Here is a 20,169-nt window from a genome sequence, read left to right on the forward strand (position 1 = left end):
ATCGGTATTGTATAACACAGCATTTCTCAAACTGGGGTCTGTGGACCCCTGGGGGGCTGCGAGGGTAGTCCAGTGGGTCTGCGGGCCCCGCTGATCAACTCGTCCCTCTCCCTCAACTCCTCTCCCTCCCTCCCAGTGCCTCCTGCACGCTGGGAATAGCTGTTCCCTGGAGTGCAGGAGGCGCTGGGAGGAAGGAGTAGGAGTGGGAACGTGCTCACTTGCAGGAGGGGGCGGAAAGAGTTGGGGAAGAAGAGGGGCGGGGTGGAGCAGAGGCAGGAAGAGGTGGGGTGGGAGGAAGGGGTTGAGTGGGGGCGGTGCCTGGGGCTGAGCAGGGGACTTAGGAGTCCGTGGCAAAATTTTAACTCAAAATGGGGGTTCTTGGGTTACTAAAGTTTGAGAACCACTGGCATATAGAAAAAATAAGTTATTGCTTTCATCAGGGATTAACAAGAACCGTAACTGATGTGATAATGCCCATTAAGGCCTTGATTCAGCAAAGCATTTAAGCACATCTTAAGTTCCATTGAAATCAGTAGACTTACGAACCTGCTTGAAGGCTTTGGTGTATTGAGGCTACAGTCGTGAAGAGGACAAGGAGATCCTAGCATTCTAGGCCAGGGAACATGCAGTGAAATAGCTGATTTCTCTTCTGGGTTCCTGAGAAATTCTGAGTGACATAAATTAGGAATAAGGACGGAAAAAACAGCTGTCTTCTGTTACAGTGAGTGTTAGTTCTGGATCCCTGTCAGCCTGGACCTTGTATTCAGAAGGCCAGCTACTATCATCTCAGTCCTGAAATGCAGAACTCTGCACTCTGGCTCGTTTTTTTGTTGGGTTTGTTTTTTACACACACACACACACACATATATATATATATATACCTGGCTCATTAGCATTATGGAAAGGAGAAACAAGGCAGCTTTCCACCCAAGAACGTTCAAGTTCCTCATAAAACCTTGGGGCCTGTGATGGGGCAGTGATGGGTAGAAGTTGTCCCATAATTCCACTTTAGCCCACAGGTCCTCACATGAGGGGTCACTCTCCTTGTTCTCACCCTTTGTTTTGTGGAGGGGTCTACTGGTGTGTCCCCCTTCCTCCTCTTCCCAGGGTTGCTTGTTCCCTCAACCCTTGGAACTGCTCTGTTCCAATAACCATTTGACCGTTGTTAATGAGCTCAGGTTATCTTTGTCTCCTGAGACTATTTCCTTATTTGTTTCCCTCCCACTTCATCTCACTGGGTATTCTCCTTTCTTTACTTTCTCTCTGGCTTGTGTTCTCCTGTCTAGTATTTTCCAACCCTTCAACGTTTAATGGCTCTTTTCCCTTCCCCATGGGTTAAATTCCATCCCTCTGGGGTTTCCAGATACCCCTTTGCTTTTCTAATGGGAAGGGGTTCCAGTCCGTGCCTAACATGAAGGGGTGTGGCAACCAATCCACTACCCCAGCCCGCTTCCATTTAAACTTCACCTGAACTTCCAGAGGCCCTTGTGCCATAGGGCAGAATTTCTTATCCCCATGTATACATTCAAGCCTCACTCTTGCTCTAGGAAGTATCTGGTGGGGTTTCACCAACTTATGTCTGATTAGCAAACAGGCTGAGGCAGTGTCTACCAGACCCCTTTGATACCTTATCCCCAGCATTACAGAAGTGGTCATTAACTTCCTTTTTAATCCCTCCCTGAGAGGCCCAGTCCAAACACAGAATTCTGTAAACCTACAATCCATATATGGGCAGTCTCTTTTCATATGTCCCTTCCACCCACACAATTGCTCAAGACCCTGTCTATGTTTTCTTGGGCTCTTCCATCTCCTTTTTGGTGCCCTCTCTGGATGTAGATTCTCTGGCCTTCCTCCCCTGTATCCAGACCCTTAAACTGCCAACCCCCTAAGGGAATGTCCTCCTCTACAAGTTTAACTGCTGCATCTTGGGTGACAAGTTGATGCTGCCTGATCCATCTCTGGGTATTATCCAGGAGACTCAAGAACAACAGCATCCATAATATCTGTCACATTTTGGATGTCCAGCCTCTGCTAACGAGTGGCCCACTGTCAGTTTGTGGGCAAATGCCTGGGTCTGTAATCCCCCAGTCCATCTTGCAACTTGAAATTTTTGCCGGTATCTTTCAGTCTAAACGCCACCCAGTCCAGGCTAGTCGCTTTTACCAGTTTGTAGTTCCTTGCCTGCTCATCACAAAAGCTATGTAGGCTGCCTGACCCCGTTAAATAGGGGGCTGGCTGTAGGGCCCAGATTTTCTTATCCCATCCTGCCCCCATAGTCGCTCTCTCAGACATAACCAAAACCAAGTCAGGGTCATCTGTAGGGCCCATCTTGCAGAGGCCTACCCCCTGCACCTGACTGCCAGTCCCCACCGCAGGACTCACCACACTTTGTAGTAGTTGTTCCTGCACCCGGGCTTGCTCTCCTATAAATTCCAGAAAACTCCCTTTTGTCGGGCTCTACTAGCCTCCCTCTCTTCTACTTCTCCTCCCCATCCATTTCCTGTGCTCTTTTATCCTGGCTCCTTGTAAATTAGCTACCCAGCCCCAACCCGATCTGGTAATCAGGAATTCCTCTCTGTAATGAGGCCCTCCCCCGGACCCTAACTGGTTAAATAGTGATCAGAGTGCTGGTTCAGGCGCTGATTGCTATCACTCTGTGACAGGGCCAAAGTAATCCCTGACTTCAGTGTAGTTAGCCCAGAGATGAATGTAGCCCTAGCTGTCTGTTCGGTTTATGTTTTTGAAGCAGCATGGACCCATGAAAATCCTGCTATATATATGTATGTATCTTCAAAAAAATAAGATGGAAGATTAATAAAGGGACAAGGACCCCTTGGCTGCCACAAATTAAAGTGCCAGGTTGTGTATGACCTTTGCATGAGTGCAAAGAGTAGGAGGAGAGCTCATGAAGTTACACGCCCAGTACAAGGGTCCCCCCCACTTGTGCTTGGGGGAACACAGGGACTGCTCTTTTGTAGTTCCTGCCAAGCTACAAATCACCCCAAAGAGAGTGGAAAGGCATAGGGAGGAAGCAGGGGTATGGCTTTGTCCTCTACCTCCACACTGGCTCATCCAAAGGCGTGGTGCAGCACCTCTTCTTCTGCATGCGAGGGGGCTGGAGGAGTGACACAATGCAGCACAATGTCTTCTGGAACCCCTCGTGGAGTGGTGCAGATCCTCTCTGCCCAGAGGCTAAATAATCTGGGTATAGGACAGAACCTTCTGGTCTTAGCTGTGATTTGAATACACAGACACCAAACTGAAAATGGACATGGACTTGAAGGTCAAGCCATAGGGTTGCCAGGCATCCGGTTTTCAACTGGAATACCTGGTTGAAAAAGGACCCTGGCAGCTCCAGTCAGCACCGCTGACTGAGCCGCCTAAAGTCTGGTCAGCGGCGCAGTAGAGCTAAGGCAATCTCCCTGCCTGCCCTGGCTCTGCGCAGCTCCCGGAAGTGGCCAGCATGTCCGGATCCTAGGCACAGGAGTAGCAACAGGGGGCTCCATGCAGTGCCCCCGCTCCGAGCGCCAGGTCCGCAGCTCCCATTGGCCAGGAACTGTGGCCAATGGGAGCTGCAGGGACGGTGTCTGTGGGCACGGGCAGTGTGCAGAGCCCCCTGACCCCTCCGCATAGGAGCCGGACATACCGTCCGCTTCCGGGAGCCCCCTGAGGTAAGTGCTGCCTGGCCAGAGCCAAACCCCAAATCCCCCTCCCGCACCCCAACCTACTGCCCTAGGTGAGAACCCCCTCCTGCATCCTAACTCCCTCCCAGAGCCCTCACCCCCTCCCGCACCTCAACTCCCTGCCCCTGTCCTGAGCCCCCTCATGCACCCAAACTCCCTCCTAGAGCCCTCACCCCCTCCCGCACCTCAACTCCCTGCCCCTGCCCTGAGCCCCCTCATGCACCCAAACTCCCTCCTGGACCCTGCACCCCACACTTCCTCCTGCACCCCAACCCTCTGCCCCAGCCCGTAGCCCCATCCTGCACACAAAAACCCTCCTGGAGCCTGCACCCCACACTCCCTCCTGAACCCCAACTCCTGCCCAAGCCCATAGCCCCCTCCCGCACCCCAAACCCCTCATCCCTGTTCCCACCCCGGAGCCCGCATTCCCAGCCTGAGCCCTCACACTCTCCCACACCCTAACCCCCTGCCCCAGCCCAGAGCCGCTTCCCACACCCTGAACCCCTCATTTCTGGCCCCACCCTGGAGCCAGCACCCCTAGCCAGAGCCCTCACCCCCTCCTGCACCCCAATCCCCTGCCCCAGCCCAGTGAAAGTGAGTGAGAGTGGGGGAATGGAGTAAGTGGGGGTAGGGCCTTGGAGAAGGGGTGGGGCCTCGGGGCAGGGGCAGGGCATGGGTGTTCAGTTTTGTGCAGTTAGAAAGTTGGCAACCCTATCAAGGCAGAATCTAGCATCTGAAGCATTCAATTTCCTCCTTTGCTTGTAACAATTTATAAATACATATTTAGCACTTAGCCTTCTGGAACACTTCATTTCTGGCTCTCTCCTTCTTCCGTACCCATACTGTTGCCATGAAAAGCAACAGAATGTGTAACTGCCAGAAAAACAACTCAAACCTCCCCAAGCCAAGAGCAAATCAGGAACAGCCATAAGTCCAGGCTGGGCAGAATGACCATAGTTTAAACCCTAGCAAATCAGAATTATTTAAAAACCATTGTTTAATTAAATGTCCTTATGTTGTTAGCAAGAGGTTTCAAAGCTCTGTCACTTTTCAGAAGACATTATTTAAGATCAGCACTTTATATAGGTTCTATAGCCTCCACACTTAATAGTTAGGATGCAGTTCATAATGATTAAAAGGATCAGAAAATTACTTGGTCCATCTAAATGGAAGTGGCCCACAGGAGAGTGAGAGGGAGTCTGCTGCTAGCGAGGTAACAAGCCTCAAGCATACAGTATACCTTCATTAGACAATGAGGCACCTTTAGTAGTTAAATATTATAAATAATTGATTGAAGAGGAAGACTCAGAAGAATCTTCACGAGATGAATTTGTTTATTATCAAAATAAGTATTTGGTTGAAGCATAGTGGTTAACTTCTTAGCAGAGTACACAGTCATATGAGCAGAAGAGAACACACCGTTCTGACATTATGCAGTGTACTTTAACTCTGGAGTTAAGTGGAAAGCAAGGTAATTGTTTGTTTGTTTTTAAGTATTTTCTATGCTTGACCCCAAATATTTTGTATTTTTCATTATTTACTATACTCTTGTTTACTGTTCTTCTAGATAACTTGCTATAAAAACGTCATTACTTATACCATATCTCATAGTTGGAACTTCTCACGATACCTACAAAAATTACACATGTAAATGCCTGTTAACACTGTTCTCAATTTTCCAGTTGTAGAAAAAATGGACAACGTTACAGGTGGCATGGAGACATCCCACAGAAGATACACTGAGAAACTCACAGAAGTGGAGAGTGGTCTGAAGAAATTAGGTAATCTTCACATAGCCAAATGCCAGATAAGGCATCCTATCTGCATGTCCTTGTGTGGTATTATTGTGGGAGTTGATCTGATCTCCACAGGTCTGTCTGAACAGGTGGCCAAGGTACCTGCATATCCATTCCATCTTAAGTTTTAGTTCCAGATTCAGGACAGCTCTTAATCACATCCTGAATTCCCACTGAAACCACGTTGAAATCAAAGGGACTTCAGGATGTGCTTACAAGCTGTCCTGAATAGGAATGATTTTCTGAATCAGAGCTGTAAAGTGATGCAAACATTGATGGACAAAAGAAGAGACTATTGAACGAAAGTCTTCACCCACCCAGTAATCTTTGAGCTGATGTTGTTTAGCAGATAAGTTCCAAATCTGGAGTCCATGCTGAGAGATGTTCAAACAATAACATATGTTTAACCCTCACCTCAGAGGCAAAAATATAACTTGTAGGAGATGAACTTCATCAGTTATTAGTGCTTGAAGTGTGCTGGGTGGAAACAGGTCACAGACCCGGGAAATAAGACTTCTAAAAAGCAAGCCAGGTTGCTGAAGGGCACAGTTTTAATACTGCCTGGGGGTGGGGAGGGGAAGAGACAGGGAGACAGACCCCTGATTGGCTGCTGGAAGCAGGGAGAGCTCTTCCCAACTCCCTTAGCAATCCAACATCATTCTCCCAGGAGGAGTGGGGGAGGGGGAAGAGCAGAAAGAGTCAAGCAGCTCAGAGTAGCTGTGTTTCCTCTTCCCCCTTCCCCTTCTATGAGCAACAGGATGGCTCCTCTACTTTTCTCCCTGCAATACCCAGCCTGGGAATGGTGAGAGAGGGGACTCTACTGCAGCCCCCTTCAGGCCTGGAAGTGGGGGTGAAGAACCCCAGGAACTACAGGGGATACAGAACTGATGGGGGACGAGGGGAGAGCCGTAGCGGGGCAGAGCTGATGTGGGGACCACAGAGACAGGATCGATTTGAGGCCGAGGGGGCAGAGTTAGTTGCTGAGCAGGGGGACAGGCAGATGGGGGCGGGGGTGATGAGACCCGATACACACTTTTTTCAAACCACTCTGAGCACTGTCAGTCATCATGGGAAGTGCAAGTCATGCAGTTATGAATGTAGATCTCCCACGTGATATCACGCTCCCAACTTTGAAGAAAAGAAGAGATAAGTGGTGTCGAAAATATTTTCTTCACTGTACATTTCTAGCCTTCCTCCTCTGCACCACTGAAAAGGAAGCTCCAGATATTCATTAAAAAGATGATATATATATTTACTGCTTGAAATAGGTTGTTAGTTTTATAGGGAGACAAGATGGGTGAGGTAATATCTTTTAATGGATTAACTTCTCTTGGTGAGAGAGAGAAGCTTTTGAGCAACACAGAGCTCTTCACGTCTGGGAAAGGTACTCAGATTGCACATCTAAATACAAGGTTGAACAGACAGAATATGTTTATTTATGCTAAACTAAGGGACCATTCAAAGTGACGTAGCCCTATAGTCATAGGACAAAAATGGGAGATTAGTGGGTTACAGATTGTTGTAATAAGATATAAATCCTGTCTCTTTTTTAAAACCATGATTTTTAGTGTCTAGCAAAGTTATGAATTTAAGCTCCCAGGCTCATCTTTTGAAAGTGTTGGGCAGGTTTCCTCTGAGGATGAGGACTGAGGTCCGATATAGAGTAATTGATTTGTGAAAAGTGTTCATCCACAGTTGATGTGGTGTTTTTTTCTTTTATCATTGTCCTTTGTGAGTTCATTTGAGAGTGTAGTGATTGTCTGGTTTCACCTACGTAGTATTGGAGCATTTAGTGCACTGGATGAGGTACACTACACGTTGCCATAGGCATGTGTAGGACCCATGGATCTGGAAAGGTTTTATAGATATTTACAGAATATTAAGTGAGGTCCTTGCTGCTAGGAAAGCTCTTTAGTTTGCAGTTCAGTCATAAAAAAACTCTAATGGCTTCTCAATAAAAGATGTCCATAAATTGTATGTTAATGAAGTCATTCAAAGTCCTGTGTTTGCAGTGGTGAGTTCATTGGAAGGGAATGTTACAGCTAAAAGCACATACATCCTTCTGTTATTCTGTGATTTAAGTTAATCGTAGTCTGGAACTGTTGTGATCAAATTCATTTCTAAGCATTGTTTGTACTCTGTAGTATGTATCATATGGGCCAGATATAAGGGGTGATTAGCCCTATCAATTCCTATTTAAGTCAACTCCCATTTAAAAAGTTTTAAAAGTTTAAACATTTAAAAAAACCTGGGGGCAATATCTGTGGGGCATATTAGCAAGGGGGTTCTAGGAGGGGAGTTGCGGGGAGCAGGGTCATGGTGGGGTTGGCACAGGGAAAATGTGAGGGTCAGATGGTTTACTACTCACCACTCTGGCACCTCCTCGTTGCTACAGCTGGGGATTAGCTCTCAACCAGACTTATTTTGTTGCTCATCCAGTCTCTCTCCTGCTGGACTCAATTGCTCCCTCTTTCCCAGTGGCTGGTAGGGGAACCCAGGCCAACCCTCTACTCCAGATTCCAGCCCAAGAACTGTATGTCTAGTAACCACAGCCTAAGCCATCCCTGACCCTGTTACTGTTTGCCTGGGCTCCTTCCTACCTTTTTTCTCTAGCTTTGCCCCTCTCTGGGTAACCATTGGAGCTTCCTGGGCTCCCTGTTGCCATTTCACGCTTTCCAGGCTCTTGCCAAAGTCTGTAGTCTGAGGCATAATCCCAGGGTTTTCTCTCCCCTTAGATCGCCCCCTCATCTCTTTACTAACACACCTCCTCTACAGGAAGTGACTACAGTATTTCTTCCTGCAACCCGCTTCTTCCTTGCCACTTCCTGGTTTTATACCGCCTCAGCCTGCCCCTGCCCAGCTGGGATTCATCAATTAGATCTTATCAGTCCTGACTCCTCCTGGTGCAGCCATCACAGGGTTAACTGGTCCTTTTTACTTACTCAGGCCTTGTGTGGTATAAACACTCCATCACAGTGGGACAGGTCATAGGATTGTAGGGGTGTATGGGGGCCATAGAAGGATTACCACCTGGCCGGTATTTGACCAGCCTGGCTGTTTTTTTAGCAGATTTGCCAGTTGCCAGAAAAATAATTTTATCTGCTGGGGGTGGGTTTTTTTGTTTTGTTTTGTTGTTGGGGGGGGTGGGTTGGTTTTTTTTTTTTTACGTGCGTCTAAAGATTTCCAATATCATCACAATACACTGGGATTTCTAATGTTAAAAGTTTTTGTGTCCAGCTAAAGATGCTCACAGTGTTCCCACTTCCACAGTTTAAGTAAGAAAATGACGTTATCAATCTTATCTATGTGTTATCTCTCTAGATACTATAAGAGGTTGTTGAGGGGCGGGGAAGGAGAAGGGGTTGAGGAGTTTCCTTGTGGTTAGGGCTTGCAGCTGGGCAGGCTTGCCTTGTTGGGGGGTGGATTGCTGGGGGTTTTTTGGGGGGGGGCTGCATTTCAAAGGTGATAACCCTAGGGCATAGCTGGAGGCAAGCATGGATAGTGAGCAGCACTGTGAGGAATTTGGGATATGCCTGACAAGCAAGAAGTGGCACTTGAGCTGGAAGGATCCTGGATCCTTGGCCTGTATCCACAGCAGGTCATGGGTGGTGGAGCATAAGCTAGTTATAGCTGCTGCTAGGTAGCAACAGGGTGGTGCCCACTACCTGGCAGCTCTGCAGGCCTGGGATTGAGCCTGCTCTGCCTTACTCCAGAAAGGACCATCAGCTACTTACTTATTTGTACCCCTTCAACTTATTGAACTCTACTTAATCATCCAATTTTTTCTTCAGTACAGTAGCAGTACTAGACTACACCTATTCACCACTCTCTCTAAAAGTTAATTTTTAAAAGAAAGTAAAACAATCATGTTTAAATTAAGATATATAAACAGTAGTGACAATAGAACCATCATTCTATTCTACTGGGCAAGACAAAGGGTCACATTCCATTGGCTTCAACAGCAGTTAAGTTCATGTGTCTGGGGGCAGAATTAGATCCTACAGCATCTGTTTTTAGAAAAGTGACAATAGAATGTTTCACCAAGTGAATGCTTTAATTGCCTCATCACTCTTAGATACAGCATTTACAGTGCAGGAAAGAGTCTTTTTATATTGTGCTTAAAATAAATCAAACAAAGCTAATGCTTTTAAAAATTTCCCTCTTTAATAGATGACCAAACTGGACAAAAAGATATGAGCACTAACAAAGAACTTTCTAGCTTCAGATCTGACATTCTGGCTCTTCGCCAGCAGCTTCAGGAGATTGCAGAGAAAACCACCAAAAACAAGGATACACTGGAGAAGCTACAAGATTCTGGAAATGTATTAGATGACAGGCAGAGCCAAATGAAAGGTGTCTTGGATAGCAACTCTTTCATGATCATCAGCGTCAATAAAACTCTCCAAGCATACACTGGCTATATCAACAATCTCCAACAAGACACAAGTAATATCCAAACAAATTTGCAAAGCCAAATGCATTCTCATAATGTGGTCATCATGAATCTAAACAACTTAAATCTGACACAAGTTCAACAAAGAAATCTTATCAGTGTTTTGCAGAGGTCTGTGGATGATACAAGTCAGGCTATCCAAAGAATCAAGAATGACTTTCAAAATCTGCAACAGGTTGTCCTTCAAGCACGAAAGGACACTGATTGGCTTAAGGAGAAAGTGCAAAATTTACAGATGTTAGCAGTCAACAACTCAGCATTGGCCAAAGCTAATAATGATACACTTGAAGACATGAACAGTCAACTTAGCTCATTCAGTGGGCAAATGGAGAACATCACCACAGTTGCACAAGCCAATGAACAAAATCTTAAGGATCTGCAGGAGCATCATAAAGATTATGAGAACAGAACTTCTGCCAAGTTTAACCAGCTAGAAGAGCGCTTTCAGCTCTTTGAGACAGATATAGTCAATATCATTAGCAACATCAGCTATACTGCGCATCATCTGCGGACACTGACTAGCAATCTCAATGAGGTCAGGACAACTTGTACAGACACCTTAAGTAGACACACAGATGACCTGACTTTTATGAACAACACGCTAGCCAATATTCGTTTAGATTCTACATCTCTCAGGATGCAACAGGATGTGATGAGATCAAGATTAGATATTGAAGTTGCAAATTTATCACTAATTATGGAAGAAATGAAGCTGGTAGATTCCAAACATGGTCAGCTCATCAAGAACTTCACAATACTGCAAGGTAAGATGAATTTCTGTCTATACCTCAAGTTGTACCTCATAGCAACATATGGGTTTTACTTGCTTTAAATAAAACCAAAATACTTCAACTTTTTTTTATTATGGGTTAAATTATCTCCTCTTGAACAAAGCCTGAATAGCTGAGCTTGGCAGAGATGTAGTTTGTGAGGGAATGGGGAGAAAGAACACTCCCCATGTTGTCCAAGGAGCAGCAGCAAAGCAACTGTGTGACTGCTATAAGATTGTGGTAGTTCTCAGAGCTCCTGCTGCCCTGTTGCAAGGTGAAGGTCCAGAGGATTTGCACAATGCGACTCTTCCAGTCCTGCACTTCCCACACACCACACCAGGCCTGGCCTGGCCTGCCCAGCCCTTCCTGTTGGCCCTGTGACCAGGGCTTTGGCTGCTGCATAACCCCTCTAATGTGCTTGACAGCACCTCTGGTAAAATCTAGCCCTAAGAAAGGAAACATTGACCAGGAGAACACAGGTGTTATCACCTACTCTCTTTGGAATGTGCTGTCCGGGACTTTGGCTTCTCCCTGCATCGTTGCCAGAGAAAGGGATCCTTAGTTTAACCTTTAATAAAAAAAATTAGTTTTTCATTTTATGAAAGTCCTTTTTCCAATTTATGCCGGGACAGAGACCTTATCTGTTTCATTATCTAATCCTAAACCTGGGAGATGTAAGTTTGGTTTAAATTTTTCCACCCAATATTCCCTTCCCTCCTTTACTGGCCTGAAATTGGAACATTGTGAAAGAAAGTTCTAGGTTGGTTAAATTTTAGTCTGACTGTTGGGTCTGCTTTTGAACTATCGTCTAAAGCAGTGGTTCTTAACCTCTTTACCATTGTGGGCCACATATACAGCTCTCTCTGTGTTATATGAGCCACATTGACACAATATATATACTACCTGTATGGTCCTGAGGATGTCACATGGGCTGCAGCTGTGTGCAGATTGGGACATGGGTTGAGAAACACTGGTCTAAAGTAAGCCATAATAGTTGTGGAGTGGGTGGAAACCTCAAGAAACCAATCCCTGCTAAGGAGGAAATAGCTGAACAATACAAAACTGGATCATTCCCAGAGAGGTTGCCCTTAGTGAAAAAGTAAAACTATTTTGTTTTAAGCCAGCTGGGAGCAGGCTGGGAAACCTCCGGTTTCTTTTCATCAAAGGATACTTTATTTTCTTCAGAAGTAAATATACACGCAAAGTTGTTGAGTTTTTTTCTTTTCTTTTTTCTTCTTCTTTTTTTTGTCTTCCAAGCCAAGTATTCTTCTAAATGAAGTAAATACTCCATATTGCTGACCTGATTTGAGCCAGGTCTTGAACCCTGATCACTAGGGCTGCCAACCCTCCAGGATTGTCCTGGAGTTTCCAGGAATTAAATATTAATCTTTATGTGATGAAACCTCCAGGAATACGTCCAACCAAAATTGGCAACTCTACTGGTCACAGAAATAAAACCTTCCCTCAGAATAGATACAAGCACGGTCCATGATGCATGTGAGTCCAGAGCACCTTTCTTACCTGGTCTCATTTCACACAGAAGTAGTTGCCTCCATTTTCAGAGACATGTTAGGAGCTTATCCTTGATGGAGATTAAATGGGATAGATTTTGAAAAAAAAGAATTTAAAATTTACTGAGATGTGCTTATCCATGAACAGAATCCAAACCTGCTTTAATGATCAAATATGGAAGACCTCTCCTGCTATGACTGGTGCGCTGTCCTTCTATGAATATCCAATAGGCAGATAGCATTCTGTAGTCTTTCCATTAACCTTCCAGTTGGCTTATTTCTCACTACTAAGGTTACCATATCTATTAAATAAAAAAAGAGGACCCTCCACGGGTCCTGGCCCCGCCCATTTCCCCACTCCCAGCCCCGCCCCAACTCCGCTCCTTCCCCGCCCTAACTCCGCCCCCTCCTCCCTCCCACTCCCAGCCACACGGAAAGGGCTGCCCGAGCGCTACCGGCTTCACGGTTTGCCGGGCAGCCCCCAGACCCTGCGCCCCGGCCAGCGCTTCCCCAGCGCAGCTGGAGCCCGGGAGGGGAAGCGCCCAGCCGGGGGCGCAGGGTCTGGAGGCTGCCCGGCAAACCGTGAAGCCGGTAGCGCTTGGGCTTCAGGCAGCCCCCTTGCCTCCGGACTCTGCGCCCCCAGCCGGGCACTTCCCCTCCCAGGCTCCGGCGGCGCAGGGTCCGGAGGCATGGGGGCTGCCCAAAGCCAGTAGCGCTCGGGCAGCCCGGCTCTTAAACAGAGCCGAAGAGTCAGGGGAGGAGCAGAGCCTCCGGCCGCGGTGGCTCTGCTCCTCCCCGACTCTTCGGCTCTGTTTAAGAGCCGAGCTGCCCCAGCGCTACCGGCTTCGGGCAGCCCCCATGCCTCCGGACCCTGCGCCGCCGGAGCCCGGGAGGGGAAGTGCCCAGCCAGCGGCTGGGGTCCGGAGGCAAGGGGGCTGCCTGAAGCCCATAGCGCTCGGGCAGCTCGGCTCTTAAACAGAGCCGAAGAGTCAGGGGAGGAGCAGAGCCGCCATTTTCCCGGACATGTTCGGCTTTTTGGCAATTCCCCCCGGACGGGGGTTTGAGTGCCGAAAAGCCGGACATGTCCGGGAAAAAGAGGATGTATGGTAACCCTACAGGTTCCACACCAAGACAGCGCCGCTCTCACTGACTACATCTTGCTGTTAGAGTGAAAGGAGAGGTGTGGTTGGAAACAACAGGGAGAATAGAAGAAAGGGAGAAAGAACATAACAAAGGGGGAGTAGAAGAAGAAAGAAAACAGAAGGAAGAGTGAAAGGATAAGATGGGAAAGATTGAATTAGGGGGAAATCATGGTGCAGTAAGCCTCATATTTCAGGGGCCTGTGATCCACAATGGCTGCTGCTTTGGCTGCTATTAAAAATGGAGAGAGATCTTCACCTTTAAGCCCTGTACAGTTCTGCTCCCCCCCCCACCATGTTCCAGATCTCATTTCCTTACTACATCCCCCCACACCCACATACAGACTGCTAATCTCCTCCAAACTGCCCTCCTAAATATCCTTTTTGCCAACCCCTTTCACTATTGTCTTTACCCCTTCTTTCATGCTGCTCCTTCCAATTAAAAAACCTTTATTCTTGTGTCCCAAACTATCGCTCTTTCTTTTCATTCAAATCCCTTCTTAAGGCTGCCATGAAGCTCAACAGTGTCAATCCACCAAAGACAAAAAACACATAACACAACTTTTAGAAAACAAATGATAACCGTATCTCTTTGAGATCTGAGGCTCATCTGATCATCTGGGGTACTATGTGTCTTTTTAATGTAAATTAAAAATCCTGTCTGGCATGTTTTCTTCCGTGTCCTCTACAGCATCAAGTGTCTTGAGGAGGTTCAATAAGAAATAACATATAACTAATGATTGTGAAGAGATTCACCTCCTTTTTCTAAATCAACTGTATTTTTACATTGGCTACTTGAGTAGCTTGGGCTCTATTACTACTTGTAGTGTATTGAATGTCCAACGTTTTTAATCTCAGGTATATTGAATACTCTTCCTGTTTTTTGTTTCTCTCCTCTGCATGTTTAAATTGTTTCAGGCCCTCCAGGTCCAAGGGGACCTAAAGGTGAGAGGGGACCCCAAGGGCCTTTTGGTCTCACTGGCCTAAAAGGGCAAAAAGGAGAAAAAGGTGAGCCAGGGCCACCAGGACCTGCCGGTGAAAAGGGCCCAGTTGGGCCAGTCGGGCCACCAGGAGAAAAAGGTGGTAAAGGTTCAAGAGGATCACCTGGCTCCAAAGGTCAGAGAGGTTCTACTGGCAAGACTGGTTTGCCAGGACCTAATGGAGACCCTGGACCACCAGGACCACCTGGCAAAGATGGTCCTCCGGGTCCACCAGGTCCACCTGGATTTCAAGGATTGCAAGGAACTGTTGGAGAGCCTGGGGTACCTGGACCTCGAGGATTGCCTGGTCTGCCTGGCATACCAGGGATGCCTGGGCCACCTGGGCCGCCTGGGCCGCCTGGGCCACCAGGTCCAGGGATGCCTATGGCCCTGAAAAGTGAGCCAACATCAATACCTGAGGCTAATGGTAAGCTATCTACTCACCCACCTACTTTTCTACTTACATGCCCATCTGCCCAAGTAGCCATTTTTAGTGCACCTGCCACCATGATAGTGGGCTAATGTTAATCTCTTATCTTTTGCTAAGACACACTAATTCTCAAAGATTCTTAGTGTGGAACTCCAGCTTACCTAGCAAAGCTGTGTCTCCCTGACTTCTTTCAGCTGCTATGGAGTTTGATTAAAATGCCTCATCTCTAAAGAGATGGCAGCAAAGCAATGAGTAATGAGCAGTTCTCTGGACATGCAGGTTAAGTTATATTCTGCATCTGGTGCAGATTTCTGATATGTGCATATTCATTGACTCAGCACCTAAGTATTTAAGATGCCACCATACTGTAGGACAGTTTGAAATCCCCAGTTTAACAGCAGGGTTTCATGTCACAGGTTGTTCTGCTCACTGGAAGAACTTTACAGAAAAATGCTACTACTTTTCATCTGAAAGAGAAATTTTTGAAGATGCAAAAGTTTTCTGTGACGAGAAGTCCTCACATCTGGTTTTCATAAACAACAAAGAGGAGCAGGTAAAAAACATCACCTGCTGTTCTGAAAGCTATAAGGTTTGAAGGTATTTTGAGTCTGGAAACTACACAGCAATAGGGAAGCTGAGAACATCATGGATTCATATGGTGAAATGAAAACACCAAGTTACCCCATTCAGAACGCTGTACTCCCATGTCTGCTCAGCACTTATTGTGAAAAAGAGCAACATAGGAGGCAATGGGCCTGATCCTGAAATTGCTGAACATCTGCCACTTCCAGTAAATTCAATGGGAGTTGTGGGTGCTCAGCCCCTTTCAGAATCAGGCCCATTGTTAGAGGCCTATTATCTGAAACACATTTTTTTCCGTGTTGCAAATAGTTATTTTTAAATTCAGTCTTTAAGATAGACAACTTAAGTCTTTAGTATGATCTTAAATAAAGTCTATTAAGGCTTCCTTGGGCAGAGCAGTGATAATGAATAAAAACCATACCTGGCATTTTATGTGGTATAATTGTTTGGTAGCCAGACATACCCCTGCCATGCAGGAGTGGTGTAATAACTGCATATTCTTTTTCTTAGTTAAAAAAATACTATTGGTGGTGGCCTTCCAACCGCCCAGTTTTCATGGGGAGTTCTTACTCACAGACAAATAGTGCCATTGAGTCTAGTGCCTTTTTGTTTTTACTTACAGACAAATAGTGCTTTTTTTGTCAGTCAAGTTTGAAGAATCAGGCCCTAAAACACATCTAGAGCTGCATAAACCTTCCATAATCATTTGTACATTAGCAATGGTGATCCCTCATAAAGCAGGAGTACTACAGATTAGCTCTGGAGTGAACCATAAGTACCATCTCAGATGTTGTTACAAATTAAGGTCTATCTTTGCGGGAGGGAAGGAAGGAAGTTCCAGCCAGTAAGGAACCCTTTCAGGAGAGAGCATTCTTCGGTGACAAGAGGGAGAAATAATTACCAAAGTACCCTTAGATTACTGCACTCACTACCAGAAGTGTGAGTAGTATACACAGGAGTAAGAACAAAGGAGGGTAAGACCCAAAATTAGAAGGAAGAGGTAACCAACAAGGAAGCATGGTGGTTGAGCATTGGGAATGGGAAGGAGAAGAACACTGTTCTTATTCTATCTTCTAAAAGCAAAATCTACACAAAGCAAGTAATTGTGTGCTCTGAGAAACAGAAAAATGCAATCACAGATTTCTTTCACTCGCAGCAATGGATAAAAAGACAGATTGCTGGGAAAGGCAACTTCTGGATTGGGCTCACAGATTCAGAGCAAGAGAATGCGTGGAGATGGCTGGATGGAACCTTACCAGAGTACACGTATGTGTTGAAAAGAACCATGTTGTTTATTTTCTGCAGAGTGCTACTGTTCTTGCCGCCACTTTACTAGAGAGCTGCAGTATCTAGAGATGAGTTAGTGGATGCCAGTGAAGCAATACTTTATCTGGAAGTGTTACTGAATATTGTTTTTCCTACCCCCTTCCTTTCTCCATGCACAAGGCTTTATCTCCTTGCCAGAAGGAAAATGGAAAATTGAATATTGAATGAAAGAATCATACAACCGTGCAGCATGATACTGCTTGCCAGTGTTTTTACAAGGTGGGGGTGGAAAGCCCAGGCAGCTTTTTGGTCTTGGTTTAAATTTTCCTCATTTGCATTACAACTGGGCATAAATAGAGAGCTCATTCGTACTAAAAATGAAAGGACTATTAGATAAAACCCAAACAGAAGGAGAAGGTATAAAGCAAGAATGTCCAAACTTTGGCAAGCTGAGGGCTGCATTGGCAGGTAGCCACGAATCCAAGGGATGCACCAAATTGGTATTAAATAGAGCAGGTTACAGCCACCCTAATTTTAATACAGTGGAGTGGACCACAGAGACTATAAATCTCAGCATGCAGCGCACCAGAAAAACAGGCTAAATCCATTGTATTTGTTATAAATGATTTGCAGGTGTCTAATTTGTGGCCACTTTCATGAGAACATGGAAAAAAGATTTGGTTTTGGTGAATCCTACCATTATACCTCGTAAGAACATAAGAACAGCTGTACCGGGTCAGACCAAAGGTCCATCTAGCCCAGTATCCTGTCTACCAACAGTGGCCAATGCCAGGTGCCCCAGAGGGAGTGGACCTAACAGGCAATGATCAAGTGATCTCTCTCCTGCCATCCATCTCCACCCTCTGACAAACAGAGGCTAGGGACACCATTCCTTACACCTCTCTCAACTTCAGATGGCTACAGCAAACCTATGGCCGGTGTCACTGAAGATTTCTCTTGTGCTGTGCTTTTAAAGTGTCCTCTAGTGACCTCAGAACTGTCTGTCACTGAAAGTGATTCATTATTTCTGGAAGTCTGAGTTTCTTCCCAGACGCTTGGTCAGACCCTCTGTATCAGGCAGGCATGTTATTTAGCTGCTTATGGCACCATTTCAGCCAGCAACCACAAGCTTCTGTTCAACACCCTGTATTTTTAAGAAAACCGAGCTTTTGTTTTGAGACTGGAAGCACATCTCATTTATTAAATGAAAACAGAATTGAGAGTTTTGCTCCACCAAGCAAGGGCACTAAGTACTGAGTCAAGTTTCACTGGCCTCCAAATTAAGCCAACTTTTAAAAATTCCTTATGAGTCTGAAAATTAATTTTCCATCCAAACTGAGGTCTGAAAGATAGACAAATCCCTGCTTTGCAGCTGGAGAGGCCCATCATGATCAAGACAGGATCTCAGTTTCTTTGCAATTACAGGTGCATATTTTGCCACCTTTCTCCTCTGTTCCCTTTTGTGTTCTTTTTAGCAGGCAAGGTACTGAAATATACAAGAATCCCTTAGGCAGAATCTTGGATGTTTCAGTACCATCTGCTGATAAGAATGAAGTAGACAGACACAGTGGAGGAATGGTGCCATGTGCATATGGCATGTACTCTCATCACACTTGCATGTACATCCGCAAACCAAAATAGAGTTCATTGGTCTAATTTTAAGCTTTAAGCCTTGACAGACAAAGGCGGAGTAGATTCCCGTCTCTGTTTTCCATTTTTAGTAAGAGTCATGTAATGTTTGTTAAAGAGTGTATTTCCAGTTCAGAGCAGATCTCATGATACTTTTTGCTAATCTCTTTTGTTGTGCATGGAAAACTATCATGTGATGCCATTTAACATCTACTTCTTATTTTGTTGAAAGAAACTGGAAAAGTGGGCAGCCTGATAACTGGAGTACTGGGCAAGGGCCAGGGGAAGATTGTGCTGGATTAATCTCTGCTGGGCTCTGGAATGACTTTCAATGTGAAGATGTTAACAGTTTTATTTGTGAAAAAGACATGGACAAAGGTAAGCTAAGGATTCAATTAAAAGAGTTCCATCATAGCCACAAAGAGCCATGATTTAGTCCTGGGGGAATTCTGCGCCACTGCGCATGCGCAGAATTCATGTCTCCTACAGATTTCTTTGCTTCGTCGCAAAAAAATGACTTTCTGATGGGGAAGTACAGGGAAGCCACAAGAGCAGTCATGTGACCCTCCCCAGCAGTATATTTTGGGTGCCCAAGGTGTGTACAGATGCTGTGGAGTGCTTTACAGGGAGGATAGGCTTCTCACAAATGAAAACTATCACCTGTAACCGCTCTACACAGATCTAGCCCCAACAAGCGTGAGGAGTCCCTGCTGCTGGGAAGTCTTCGGCAACTGCTGGGCCTCTCTCCTTAACTCCCACCCACCCACTCTGACTGCTGGAGGGGAGTGTGGGCCCTGTCCAAGTTCTCTAGCTGACAGCTCTGTGTCACATAATTGCAGCTGGGCAGGGTGGAATCACCAACTGCCTGTTTTACTGAGCAGACACATAGGTACTACAGAGTCTCTTTCTAGATCTAGGGATACACTCACAATAGGATTCTTTTGTGCCACAGAGCTTTTTAGGGCTCTGCTCCATGATCATTGCTAGAGCTCAGATCTGGCCCATAATATTTTTGTTCTGATGATTACCTTGTTTAAAGAAACTATTTTACAGTGTGCCAGAAACATTAATTGTTTAAAAGCTTTTTTCAGAATTTGTGTGTGTCATGAATGCCTGACTGCTATGATTGCCAATACATAGGTAGAATTTCATAGGATGTGGTAGAAACTCCCAGCTGGATTCAAACTTTTCAGATACTGGCTCTTAGGCAGCGTCTACAAAAAACATATGTACACCCTTCAGGTGCATAATTCACATCTGTTTGTGCAGATTGAGGAATTGCTTGTGCATAGAATTCTCTTTTCTTCCTAGATAAATATGCATTATGTTAGCAGAACTTTAGGTTTTGAAAATATTAGTTGTTGGAGGTGTACAATATCTGAATATGGGTCATATTTTAAAAAGTTCTGTTTCTTGAAAACCTAGACTCATATGATAAAATTTTCCAAGATTCTTTGAATTCAATAAACCTCTTTGCTGATAATTTGTTTTACCTTTACAAGCCTTTCACCTGTGTTCCTTCTTTCTTTCTCTCACTGTAGCCTAGGCACCTGGATTGTAATAGGCTGTGAATTTACAGACACAAATACAAATTACTAAAAAATCCCATGGGACTTCATCATCTCCTAACAAAATTGAAAAGGAAGCACTGAAAACTGGTTTAATGCAAAAAAAGAAAAAAGAATTCAGCCACAACTCGTCTTTGCCATCTTGTGATTATTCAAGGATTCTGGACCCACAGCACAATGCATTTATTGGAAATGCAATTGGACTGAATCAGTGACATATTTTTGTCAACCAGTGACCATACAAGTGTACAAGTTTTGTCTTAAAACACATGAAATATAGCAGTCTGAGTAAGACTCTTGGTCATTGAGCTATAGGAAATACGTATAAAGCTACAGTGTAAACAGTACATTTCATTTGCTAA

At 45.4% G+C, this 20,169-nt stretch overlaps 1 protein-coding gene across 1 annotated transcript in view; it reads left to right on the plus strand.

The window, feature by feature from the left end:
- COLEC12 (collectin subfamily member 12) overlaps nucleotides 1-19,923 on the plus strand; it is a 139,594-nt gene extending 119,671 nt beyond the window's left edge. Inside the window, exons 4-10 of the mRNA XM_005300367.5 lie at nucleotides 5,366-5,464; nucleotides 9,650-10,696; nucleotides 14,271-14,759; nucleotides 15,179-15,315; nucleotides 16,501-16,610; nucleotides 18,472-18,617; nucleotides 19,781-19,923. Coding sequence (XP_005300424.1) covers nucleotides 5,366-5,464; nucleotides 9,650-10,696; nucleotides 14,271-14,759; nucleotides 15,179-15,315; nucleotides 16,501-16,610; nucleotides 18,472-18,617; nucleotides 19,781-19,785 — 2,033 coding nt within the window. The 3' untranslated portion in view covers nucleotides 19,786-19,923. The remainder of the gene's footprint in view (nucleotides 1-5,365; nucleotides 5,465-9,649; nucleotides 10,697-14,270; nucleotides 14,760-15,178; nucleotides 15,316-16,500; nucleotides 16,611-18,471; nucleotides 18,618-19,780) is intronic.
- The last annotated feature ends 246 nt before the right edge of the window (nucleotides 19,924-20,169 follow it).

The sequence above is a fragment of the Chrysemys picta genome, chromosome 2 (assembly GCF_011386835.1).
Source record: "Chrysemys picta bellii isolate R12L10 chromosome 2, ASM1138683v2, whole genome shotgun sequence".
NCBI classification, from domain to species: Eukaryota; Metazoa; Chordata; order Testudines; family Emydidae; genus Chrysemys; species Chrysemys picta.